Source organism: Xenopus laevis, chromosome 9_10S, assembly GCF_017654675.1.
Source record: "Xenopus laevis strain J_2021 chromosome 9_10S, Xenopus_laevis_v10.1, whole genome shotgun sequence".
NCBI lineage: Eukaryota > Metazoa > Chordata > Amphibia > Anura > Pipidae > Xenopus > Xenopus laevis.
In genome coordinates this window covers 96184898-96197437 of record NC_054388.1, presented here as the reverse complement: position 1 = coordinate 96197437, position 12540 = coordinate 96184898, and the positions used below count along the sequence as shown (strand labels likewise).

At 38.8% G+C, this 12540-nt stretch overlaps 1 protein-coding gene across 1 annotated transcript in view; it reads right to left on the bottom strand.

Annotated features, from left to right (window-relative positions):
- The window catches only part of baiap2l1.S (BAI1 associated protein 2 like 1 S homeolog), a 77041-nt gene that overhangs the window by 44437 nt on the left and 20064 nt on the right, over positions 1 to 12540 (bottom strand). The window contains 2 exon segments of the mRNA NM_001090083.1: positions 2333 to 2419; positions 7815 to 7890. Of these exon segments, the coding sequence (NP_001083552.1) occupies positions 2333 to 2419; positions 7815 to 7890 (163 nt within the window).

Here is a 12540-nt window from a genome sequence, read left to right as displayed (position 1 = left end):
TACACCGTTATACACCAGTCACTGTTTCCCATAAACAAATGTGCTCCCTAAACTACATGTAGAGCTGAAAGGCAGGTCACAATCCAAATACTCATGACATGTGTTTGCTGTGGCTGTTAGGTCAATAGATTTGGTTTTGGGTAGGACTGACAGCGATTCCTGTCAACTATTTTTAGCTGCCAAGAGTCGCTATTATGAAATCCCACCATATTCAATAGCACTGTTCAATAAAAGGGTATAGGCATAAACTCTATTGCACTTTGCCTGGTCTGAGCTGGCGAAGGCAAGTCTGGAGCAAGAGGTAACGTTCAGTAAAATCTACATCTTAGTGAATTTGCGTAGTTACTTCCATTTGCCAGAGCTAAGATTCGCCTGGTGTTAAGAGTGCGAAGTTGTGCTAGTTACGCGAAGTTACATCTGCGCTCGTTAGTAAATCGGCAAAGTACCGAAATGACGTCACGCTGGCAAATTTTTTCCAGTGTTAGTAAATTTGGCCCATAGACTCTATTTTAAGCAAATAATTAAATTTTTTAAAACTGGTTTCCTTTATCTCTGTAAAAATTAAAACAGCAGCTTGTACTTGGTCCCAACTAAGATACAATTAATAGAGGCAAAACAATTCTGCTGAGTTTAATTTAAGCTTGAACAATTTTTTAATAGACTTAGATACTAAGTTGAAGAACCAAATTAGGGAAAGACTCCTTATCCAGAAAACCCCAGAGCATTCTGGATAACTGGTCCCATACCTCCACTTGGAAAGTGGAAGTGGCATATCGAGCGCACTGAACAAGCGAATTGAGGATAAACAAATCTAAAGAAATGTGTTTAGTAATGAGTAAGAGAAAACACCAAATTCAATACATACAAGTTACATTACCCAGCATAGGTTTTGTATACAAAACTGCTAATGTACTGCCACCAGCAACCCATTCCCTAAACGATTGATTAGTATCTTAGAGCCCTGTAATAGTTCAGTCAATTGTTTGGTTAAGAACAGCTACAGCATTAGAAGGCTTTCCTGAATTCCCCTTCTGTGTTTGGCTCCGATACTACTAATGCAATAATATCTTTAAACCACAAAACTTTCCAGCAACCTCACGCCTGGCCTTTTTGCTTAAAATGACCACAAAGTGTTAAGGGGTTAAGTGCTGTTACAGCCTATGAAGGGCCACTCAGACTAACAGACACAATAGAAATAATCCACTACTCATTTTTTACATTTTTTGTTTCAACAAACGCCGCCATTATTTTCACTAAAGCTGGCTAAAACCAACAAGCTCATACATAATTCAGTCTCCAAATGTTTGCTCTTTTCTATTTGCTTTTGAGCCACTCCTGTAATCTGCACACAGCCATGGGAAAAGCCTGCTCATTTTAAACTGGCAGAGGCCTGCTTTTTTCTATTCATATAAAAAAAAAAAGGGTTCTTTCTTTAAAAACCAAACATATTAATGCAGATTAATCCACTCTAGAACGAAAAGGCGATTTTGCATATTAAAAAGGAGAATTAAGCAGTGGCAGAGAAGTAGAGAAGCATGCAGGTATGTCTGAACCCAACCCATGAAACCCTCACTCTTTGGCCTGCTGACAGTTGGTTCAGTCCGCTGGCTGCAGTCACATTTTCTTTGCTTCAGAATTTAAAATTGCACTTAAATGATGTTCATTTTTGCACCAGAAGGTAACAGCAATTGGTTAGGCACCATCCATTGAACTGAAAGTCTCACCTGCGGCCCTGAGTGGGTGCTATATTTAAAAAGAAATGTTCCAGTCTAGGGTGCTTTTTTTTTCGCACCCATGAAGTCGTTGCACTGATGAAGCTGGGTGCATGCAAGCTACACCAAGACTTGCTACACTGCAATTTAGCATTTTGTATAACTAGGGGGTGCCTAAAAAACTGGTATGTGTATAGGATTCAGATGACCAAATTAATGTTGAAAAACGTCTACTAATTGCCTTTTAAATAGCGATGAGTGAATTCATCCGCCAGCCATGGATTGCGAAATTCCGAATTTCACCATGTGCGAATATTTGCGCGAAACTACAACGAAAGATTGCAGCGGAAAAATTCACCAAGAAAAAACACCCATAAGAAAAAACGTCCATTGACTTTAATGCATTTGTAGAAAAATGTCACCATAACAAAAAACGCCCATTGAGTTTAATGCATTAGGGAAAAAAAGTCTCCATAAGAAAAAACACCCATCGTTGCGAGTAAAAACGCCCATTGACTTCAATGCATTTCGCCGTTTTGGAAATTTTTCGGGATAGATTAACTCATCACTACTTTTAAAACACAGGCACCATGCATTGCAAAAAAGACAGTATAACTTACCTAGCTCTTTTGATACATGAGATGCAGAGGCCAATTCGCCCATCTTGGCTACTCCATCATAATACGCTCTTCCTGCCTGCACCATTGCTGGAGAGAGATAGACATTCATTAAAAAAATATAAAAGTAAGATCACAAATATCCCCTCAGAAACAAGTTTATCCACAAGCAATTGTCCTGAAACTACATATTTGTTAAGCCCACACCTGCAGTCTCTCTGGAGACGCCCACTACGCTCTTGGAAAACAGCATGTGCATTACGTCTGTGCAGTTTTTGCCAGGGTCGGACTGGGGGGCCCAGGACCCACCAGGACCGATGTCCAGGGCTCCCCTTCCGGCCTTCCCGCTCGCTCCCAATATGGGGAGAGGGGTGTGGCCCAGCGAGGGTCCATGAGGGTCAGGGTCCACTGGGTTTTTTCCGGGTGTCCCCGGGCCAGTCCGACACTGGTTCTTTCTTCTTCCTTGCAGCACACATGAGAAAAACAGTGAAGGATACATGGGAGTGGCAAGAGACCCCAAATAATCTAGAGAAGAAATTGGACCCAACTACACCAAGATGGTGGACATGAACACTATTCGGGGAGGAAATTTTGAAGGAGAAAGACATTCATGGTAAATACATTTTGCACCTATTTAAGTTGAATATGTATATCATTTACAGGGACTTCATTAAAGGAGAAGGAAAGGCTAAAATTAAGTAAGCTTCATAAGTAAACCCTCAAAGTAATGCTGCTGTGAGTCCTCTGTCAAAAGAAACACCACATTTCTTTCCTTCTATTGTGTACACATGGGCCTCTGTATCAGACTTCCTGTTTTCAGTATAAACTTCCAGGGCAGGGCTTGAGCATGCTCAGTTTGCTCCTCTCTCCCTCCCTGCAATAATTGGAGCCCAGAGCTACGAGTGAGCAGGGAGAGACGCAGGCAGGAAGTGATATCACACCACGCTAATATGGCAGCTGCCATCCTAAACAACCAGAAAGAGCTTCTAGAGCGGTTAACTCTGATATGGTAAAGCATTCTGCAGAACAAATATAGTGTTATAGCTTGCACTATTGTGGCTAATCTTCTGGCAATAAACTGCTTTGGTAGCTTTCCGTCTCCTTTAAGGAGCAAGTAAAGGAATAAACAGTTCTGAGGGTTTTAATAATGTATCCATTTAAAAGAAAGAAATGGAAGACAGACTCTACTAACTAAAAGTGTATACTTTCCCTTTAGGATTTCTCAAGCTAGCAATGCAGGATTTACAGGATTATGTTAGAGAAAGTACAAGCGAGCAGAACTCTATATTTAAGCATTTAAACTGCATAGCTACTTGATACAAGACATCAAATTTCACACCACTGCTTCTGCCTGGGAAGTGCCATAAATAATGAAGGACATGTCTGATTCTAAAGCCTATCCAAGCTGTGCTCTGGTTCAGTACATTAAATGCTTGGCTAAGCTGCTGTACAGGAAAAAATGTCGTTAATATATCAGAATACTATACAATAACTGTCCACTGAACACACGAAACAAGGGTAAAAGACTACAGTAAACCCAGACAGTTTTTGTCTAGTTTGCCATCCTCTTAACATTTGTAAAAATACATTGACACATTTTATTTTGTAAACCAAGAAATCAATTATGTATCACCCCCTAAAGCCAAAAATTCTAAAAGGGTTTTTTTTTGGCATCAAGGGAGATATGTACAGTATGTATATGTCCCATATGCTGACCTCATATTCAGCATATTCTGTGATCATACAAGTACATGTTTAGGATGTGTTATCTGGAAACCTGTTATCCAGAAAGCTTTGAACTAAACTAGATGGTCATCTTCCATAGACTCCATTTTAATCAAATTGTTAAAATTTTAAAAATAAATCACATGTGCAGAGAATTGTGGGGTTTGGAGGACAGATGGCTGTTGATACAAAGTAACAGTAGTCAGACAGCTCAGCAAAGTAGTCAGAGAGACCAGCAGGAGAGCAGGGGGCTAGGCTTAGGGAACCAATAAAATCATGAAAAGTCTACATATTTTTTAATTGATGTACTGTATATTGCAAAGTTGCTTGAAAGTATGTTTACTTTTCAAAAATCTTAAATTATGTTTTTCTGGAGTTCCCCTTTAATGTTCATGTCTAGTGTTTGTCTGGCAGCTCAGTGATCCAGAAGCATCTGAACTGATACAATTTGCTACATTTAGTTTATACGATTAGTTGATTTCTCAGCAGTAACTGTGGAATATTAGCAACTATTGTATCAATTCTAACTGCTGCCTTTAATGAAACTCAGGGATTTTGCTCAGCGTATCAACTAAATGTATCAATTTAGAAGTTAAAGAGTCAGCGACCCCCCCTCCCAGAGCTGCTTTGGAAGGTGAAAAATGAAACTTTACACTTCAATATTAGAAAAATGGTCACAAATAGAAAATATAAAGTAATTGGGAAAGGCTTTATTTCTGGTGAACTGTCTGAAACCAACCGAACTGAAAAAGTGTTTAGACTGGAAATAGATATAGAATGACTTTTGAGTATGACATTGTTTTTGTATGAGGACGGGCCATTCAATTGGCCTGAGAGCTCTTTTTGAATACAATTTAGCATTGGCAAGGCCTACACAGTGGATTATAGAATTAGCAGTGTAACGAGAGGAAAGACACCCTGAAGACATGAGTACAGCTAAAGAACTGTGGCAGAAGTTATTTACAAAATTGCTCTGGAGAAGTGGTGTTAACCTACATGGCATTGGTATGGACTTTTCCAGACACACTACATGACAATTCATTTGAAAGATATGCAAAGCAAAGGCTGGTTATGATTTATCCCCAGACTAACCCTTTCCCAGTCCACTGGAGGAGAATTACCTATATTGGAATTGTAATTACGTATAATCTCCGATAGACACAAACGTACTGGTCCTTTTATAGCGGTCATTAACTATAGATTCAGGAATTTACAGTGAAAAGAATTTACCCCCATATTTTGACATTACTGGCCTTGAAACAAGGCAGGGAAGGCACTCGGAGCACTTTGTTTTCCGAAGATGCCCGAAGTTTCCTCGTGAGGCAACTTCGGGCAACTTCAGAAAACGAAGCACACCGATTGCCATCCCGCGGGCGATTTACATTGTAGCCGGAGGGAGGCAATTCGGGGAGATAAGTCGCTGTGAAGAAGAGGAGATAAGTAGCTGGGCGACTAATCTCCCCAAATCTGAGCGTGTGTCTCTGCCCACAAAGTGATAATTAAATCCACAGCAAATAGAGTGTTATTCAAATAATGAATACATCTACTGTGTACAGACATGATTGTGTAGGCAAATCATGGCTTGAAAGGTTCATAGAAAAAAAAAAAAAAAGGGTGTTAAACTATAATTTACATCACCACTTTAACACACTGCAGAATGCCAAGTAAATGACTTTTATCTATAAAGCTGTGCAATGTAAAAAAAAAAAAACAATGCTGTAAACGGAGAAAAACCAAACTGTATAAAAGTTACTTTTAAAAAAATGACACTTTTTAACCAGTTTTTTATAACAGACTTCATGCCAGATTTGTCTAATTGACCTCAATAGACTATGCCATAACGATTGCACTGGCATAAAATAATTGTATAATTTTCTTTATTAATCTGGTGTAAAAGAAAGGACACACCTTTATTAATATGAGGATTATCTCCTTGTAATGGGTGATGTCTGTGACATTAATATGGTTAAATCATGCACTCCACTCATGCACTGCTCTTATCGGCAGAAAAATATTTATATAATACAGTTTTATATATATATATATCCCTTAATCTACAACAAACCTTCTTCCTAACGATCAGATAACAAATTGGAAGGCACAATATGTACTTCCTTTTTACTACACAATGCTCTCTCCTTAGCGCTGTAAATGGGGCCAGATCCAAGTAAACTTGGATAAAATCCCAACTAGGATTTTTTCCTAATGGTGATATCACAGTAACCTGCTACATGAGGGTACATATATAAAGGAATATTTAAAGGACAAGTCAACTTAAATACTCTGAGGGTTGCCAATATGTCAGGCATTCCCAGTGAACAGAATCAGCCACTTTAAAATATAGGCCAGCTCTTTTTTTATCTTAATAATTCCTTATTATAATTAATCAATTCATATTTTAATTAGAATAAGGAATTTTCACTCTTTGGTTTAACAATGGTACTGGCTGTTTCACAGACCAGCCAATTAGAATTACTTACTAAGCAGCATAGACCTCTGGCTTAATATATTGGTGCTGCACAAATCACTAACTACTGATCTTATAACCAATACGTGTGTCTGATTGGTGGGGAGGAAGCTAAGGGGATTGGCGACCGCTATTTCAAACAAGTTTTTGTGGGGTACTTTTCTCTTTCTATAGAGAAATCTTTCATTATACTTAAAGGGATACTGTCATGAGAAAAAACTATTTTTTCAAAACACATCAGTTAATAGTGCTGCTCCAGCAGAATTCTGCATTGAAATCCGTTTCTCAAAAGAGCAAACAGATTTTTTTATATTCAATTTTAAAATCTGACATGGGGCTAGACATATTGTCCTCAGTCATGTGACTTGTGCTCTGATAAGCTTCAGTCACTCTTTACTGCTGTACTGCAAGTTGGAGTGATAGCACCCTCTCCCTTCCCTCCCCCAGCAGCCTAACAACAGAACAATGGGAAGGTAACCAGATAACAGATCCCTAACACAAGATAACAGCTGCCTGGTACATCTAAGAACAACACTCAATAGTAAAATTCAGGTCCCATTGCAACACATTCAGTTACATTGAGTAGGAGAAACAACAGCCTGTCAGAAAGCAGTTCCATCCTAAAGTGCTGGCTTTCTGTTCCATCCTAAAGTGCTGGCTCTTTCTGAAATCACATGACCAGAAAAAAAAAATACACTTGCTGGTTCGGGAATTGAACTTTATATTGTACAGTGAATTATTTGCAGTGTAAACACTGTAATTTAGAAATAAAAACATCATAAAAATCATGACAGAATCCCTTTAAGGCTACTAAAAAATCATGTAAACATTAAATAAACCCGATAAGCTTCCAATAAAGATTAATTATGTCTTAGTTTGGACAAAGTACAAGGAAATTATTTTTAAATATTTGGATTATTTGGATAAAATGGAGTCTATGGGAGATGGCCTTTCTGTAAATCCAACTACCACTATCATTAGGGTTAAGAAAAAAAACAGAATCATAAAAAAGTGCGTATATATAAAAGGTAACTTTTAAAAGAATGCATACTGGACATACCTCTCTTCCTGCAATTGTTGTAAATATAATAGTAATAAATCGAATCCAGGATTTGGTTCGGGATTTGGCCGAAATAAGGAAGTAAAACTTTATTTTGCAAATTTGGAGTCAGATTCGGTTCGGTATTTGGCAGAATCTTTCACAAAGGATTGGGGTTTCAGCCGAATCCCAAATAGTGGATTCGGTGCATCCCTCAAATATAATAAAGAAAATGTTACATTAATTAATCTTACCTGCCACTGCTTTTTCATAGTTCCTTCCAAGATTAACCAAGTTTCTTAACCCAGGGTTGAACTGATCCATAACATTCTAGAGGACAAAGAGGAAAAAAAAAAAATCAACAATGCATTTATTTCATGTAATGTTACCATAATTAAATCCAGCAGCATTATTCCTTAATTCATATTGTAATAAATACAATTTAAAACATGAATCCGTGTAACATGAATCTTGGGTGCTGGTGTGATCTAACAATCTGTATTGTTTGCAGCTGAATACACAATCTCATCATGACCCGAAATGACACGACACTGACTATACTGATGAAAAGACGAGATCAATTTCAGCACGTATTCTCGTAGGTAGCTGTATCACAAATCTAAAAGAAGCCTCAAAGAATCTACAACACAGATTATCAGAATAATCACACAGGCCTTTGACGCATGGTATTATACAGATGTATTCATTAAGTCTTAATAATGAATATGAATAGGGATGCACCGAATCCACTATTTTGGATTCGGGCAAACCCCCGAATCCTTCGCAAAAGATTTGGCTGAATACCGAACTGAATCTGAATTTGTATATGCAAATTAGCGGTGGGAAGGGGAAAACATTTTTTACTTCCTTGTTTTGTGAGAAAAAGTCATGCGATTTCCTTCCACGCCCCTAATATGCATATGCAAATTAGGAATCGGTTCGGCCTGGCAGAAGGATTTGGCCGAATCCGAATCCTAAGGCCGAATCCTGAACCAAATCCTGTATTCAGTCCATCCCTAATAATGCAGTATCATTTGGATACTGTGTTTTTCAGGAAAAAAAAAATATTACACAGGTTTCAGTAACATGAGCATTTTTAGCATGAGCATTATGCAGGCTGATAATCGGTCCGGTCTGGTAGTAACTTTAATGACGCATTTATCAAATTCCATACTTTTGCCATGGGGGGGCAGATGTATCAAGGGTCGAATTTCGAGGGGTTAAATCCCTCGAAATTCGACTGGGGAATAGAATCGAATAGGCAATTCGGGCGAATTTACCCGCTGGCGAACAGTCGAAAATGCGATCGAAGGATTTTCATTCGATCGAATGATCAAAAACTTAGAAAAAAAGCCTATGGGACTTTCCCATAGGCTTTTAAAGCAATTCGGTAGGTTTAATCTGGTGAAGTAGGAAGTCGAGTATTTTTTAAAGAGACAGTACTTTGACTATCGAATGGGCGAATAGTCACAGCGTTTTTTCGCTCGATCTATTCGAATCATTCTACTCAGGCGAATTTACGCCAATTCGATAGTCAAGGAGCACAAAAAACGACTCGAAATTCGAGTTTTTTCTCCTCTATTCATTCACCCCAGCTTGGTGAATGTGCCCCGGGGTTTTTTCATTTTGTCACTGATCTCAAAGAAAAAGTTGAAATGAATGCAATTGAAAAATTAACTGCATGAGTCAAACGATACAATTGCTTGGATGAAAATTAACCACTGTAGTAAATATGCGTGGAAAAACAATGCCCCAGAGATATGTACATATGATATACAAGGCAAAACCCCATTTCATGTTTTTCTGCATGTGCTTTTTATGTTGTTTTTTGCACAAAATTTAACAAAATTGTTGGAATTTGCATGCAATTTGCATCATGGACTGAGGATTCGGAAGATCGACAGTGCGCAGTGATGCTGCTGAATAGCACGACTATCATCTGACAGTATAATTATTTACATTCTGACAAAAGTATTGAATTTGATAACTGCATCATTAACGTTATTACCAGACAGGGCTGATTATTGGCCTGCATTAATTGACCAATGTGCTGGTCTCTGCTCCCTCCTGTGTCTGCACCGAGAGGCATCAAGTCAGTCTGGGTGCTGAGACTAGGAGTGGATTTTGGTGCAGAAACATGGGAGTATGCTTTTTCTCGTCAAAATCCACAATGTTTGTCTGCAACCAGGCCAATTCAGTGCTTCTTGGTGCAGACAGGCGGGAGCAGTAGGCTAAAACTCTTCTAATTATCAGGAAAAGTTTGATAAATTTAAAAAAAAAAAAAAGATGAAATGGGAAATAAATACTCAATACACTCCTCAGTACCACCTGTCATTCACACAAATGTAAGCCACTTTTTAGTGTCCAACCAGTGATTGGCTCAGCTTATATACTTAATATTATTATTATAAGCTGGAAGAAGTGCTGGTGGTGGTTGATCATGGGTCCCCCTAGGTAAGCCTGATGCAGTAGATGGGAGGCAAAGTTTATTATGGTGAGGGTGGGGGGGGGAGTCAGCCAAATGTTTAAGCAACACGGGGGTCCCGAATTTAAGAATTATGAGGAGTCTATGGCCTTTAATACACTGACACTATGTTTTAAGACTTTATTTATTAGTCACATTTTATGCTGGAGTATAAGTTGGGGGGCGGCGAGACATTCTTACTTTCCACGTTTATCTGCAGCAGAAGTATTTGAACGCTTTCCCCTTAGCTGACTGCCTCCAGTGATGTTTCAGACTCACATAAAGGGAGCCCAAAGAGCTTAAAAGACTTTACAGAACTGATAAAACATGTCACACCAGCATTTGATCGTATACATGCAGATGTTTCACATGAGCTGCTAAGGAAGTGATTTTTGCTTGAAAAATGTTCCACCAGGTAACCGGATATATATTTCAGTATACACTGGGCTCTGCCTTTACTGGACTAAACTGTTACACAAACAGTCGGAGATCTGATAAAGGAATACAGCTCTGTGTTCAGTATAGATCTTAGAAACATAAGTGTGTATGAAGCCTCTGATAAGTGCAATCTTGCACCCAGCTAAACATTCTTTAGGTAGATAACATGGTACTTTAGGTGCTTCACATGCCTACTGCCTTGCCAAGGACAAGTACAGTTCATTGGCTTATGACCCATCTTTCTAGAGTTCAATGTCCAACTCAAATTCATGTAACTACCAACACTTGAAAAAAAGATAGCAGGTAGCATTTCCCCATGAGTACTATATATATACAGGTCCATAAGTGACCCAAGGCTAGAAAGTAGCACATTTTGAAAACATTTAAGACCAATCTTTCCAACTATAATCAATAAAGGCAGAATATCATGTATTTTGTTTTAGGGTGGTCGGTATTCATGCTAGAACTGCCCTTGCAAAACAAGTTAAAAATTCTCTAGCAGAGGACGGAACATGAGAAGAGTAAAAGCGAGGCAATAAAGATTACAATCATATTTACTAAACTACCCAACACATTCTTCTGATCATTCTTGGCATTTTTATGACAGCGATCCTTACACTGTGATATCCATTAAGCCATTAAGTGAATGATGTTCTCTGATGTGTAAATCACTTTGGACCCAGAGGCCTACAAAATCTGTTTTGGGAAACCAAACCTAAAAACATAGGATGTTTGGTTCCCCTTATAAATTTAATGAATGGGCAATTACAATGTATATAATATATTATCTAAGTCTGCCTCTTACAGGTGCAATCCTAATGATGTCCCGGGGCTGCCTCATTATAAAACTATACAATGGATGTCCAAATCCTATGCATGCGCTCTCTAGCTAGGGCAGGGGTCCCCAACCTTTTCTACCTGTGAGCTGCATTAAAATTTAAAATAAGCAACATAATCATGCAAGAAGTTCCTACAGGTGCAAATTTTGGAATGTTATTGGCATTTGGTTGCCCATATGTGGACTTGCAGCCTACACGAGGCTCTGTTTGGCAGTACATTTGGGTTTTGTGCCACTAAAACTTGCCTCCAAGCCAGGAATTCAAAAATAAGCACCTGCTTTGAGACCACTGGGAGCAACATCCAAGAGGTTGGAGAGCAATATGTTGAGCTAAGGTAACATGGACAATCTCAGTTGTCTTCTGCTGGGCAGCCTTGAAGAAGGGAAAGGGCAAACCTCCAAATAAGAACAAGGGCTTAAATACTACACAGAAGGAACCAGTATATCAATCTACATACATATCTGTTAAGTTGCAGACAGATCGCCGTAGGGCCTTCTCTGACCAATATTTGCCTGAAAATCGTGTAGATGTCAATTTGGGCAGGTTTAAAAATCCAGTTGGAGGGAGGAATGTATAGGCTCGTTGATGCGGCCCTCATCCCAATGGCCTGCTTGTCTTGCATTGTGATCCAACTGTTTAGCCTTTCAGACAAATTATTGGATCAGTCCGCCAAGGTGGGCATATCCGTACAAGACCTGCTTGTTTGCCGACCATGCCAAATTAAAGGGTCTTTAAATTTATGGCCAGCTTTAATTTAAACTGCTGGTTCATGATCAGCAGTGTAGATTATCTTCTAAAGCTTCAAGCCAGAGTTTCTGGGAAGAATGTCACAGCTCTATAAGGAGAAAGAGTAGCATAGACTTATAAGCATCTCTATGCCTCATAAAGCAGAAGTCTAAGAATGATCTCTTTCATGTAAGAAGACATGTATTCCAATTTTGTGTCCTCTTAAAAGCTCTCACACCAAGGGGTCGGGCAGCATAAAAATTACAGCACGAGATGAAAAGTTTCACTGTTAATTAAACAAAACACCACTATCCTTCGTTTTACTGCATATTTTTCCAGCGGCCATATTTGGGTCACTAACACAAAACGCCTGTACGCCTCAATCTGGTTATTTATATAAACGTCAGGCAATTTGTGGTTATGGACTGAGTTCTGACAGAATGTGCGGAGTTTATGTTTTGGAAAGAATTAACAGAGGGCGCAGAATATTCCAGCTAAGCATCGCCTTTCCAG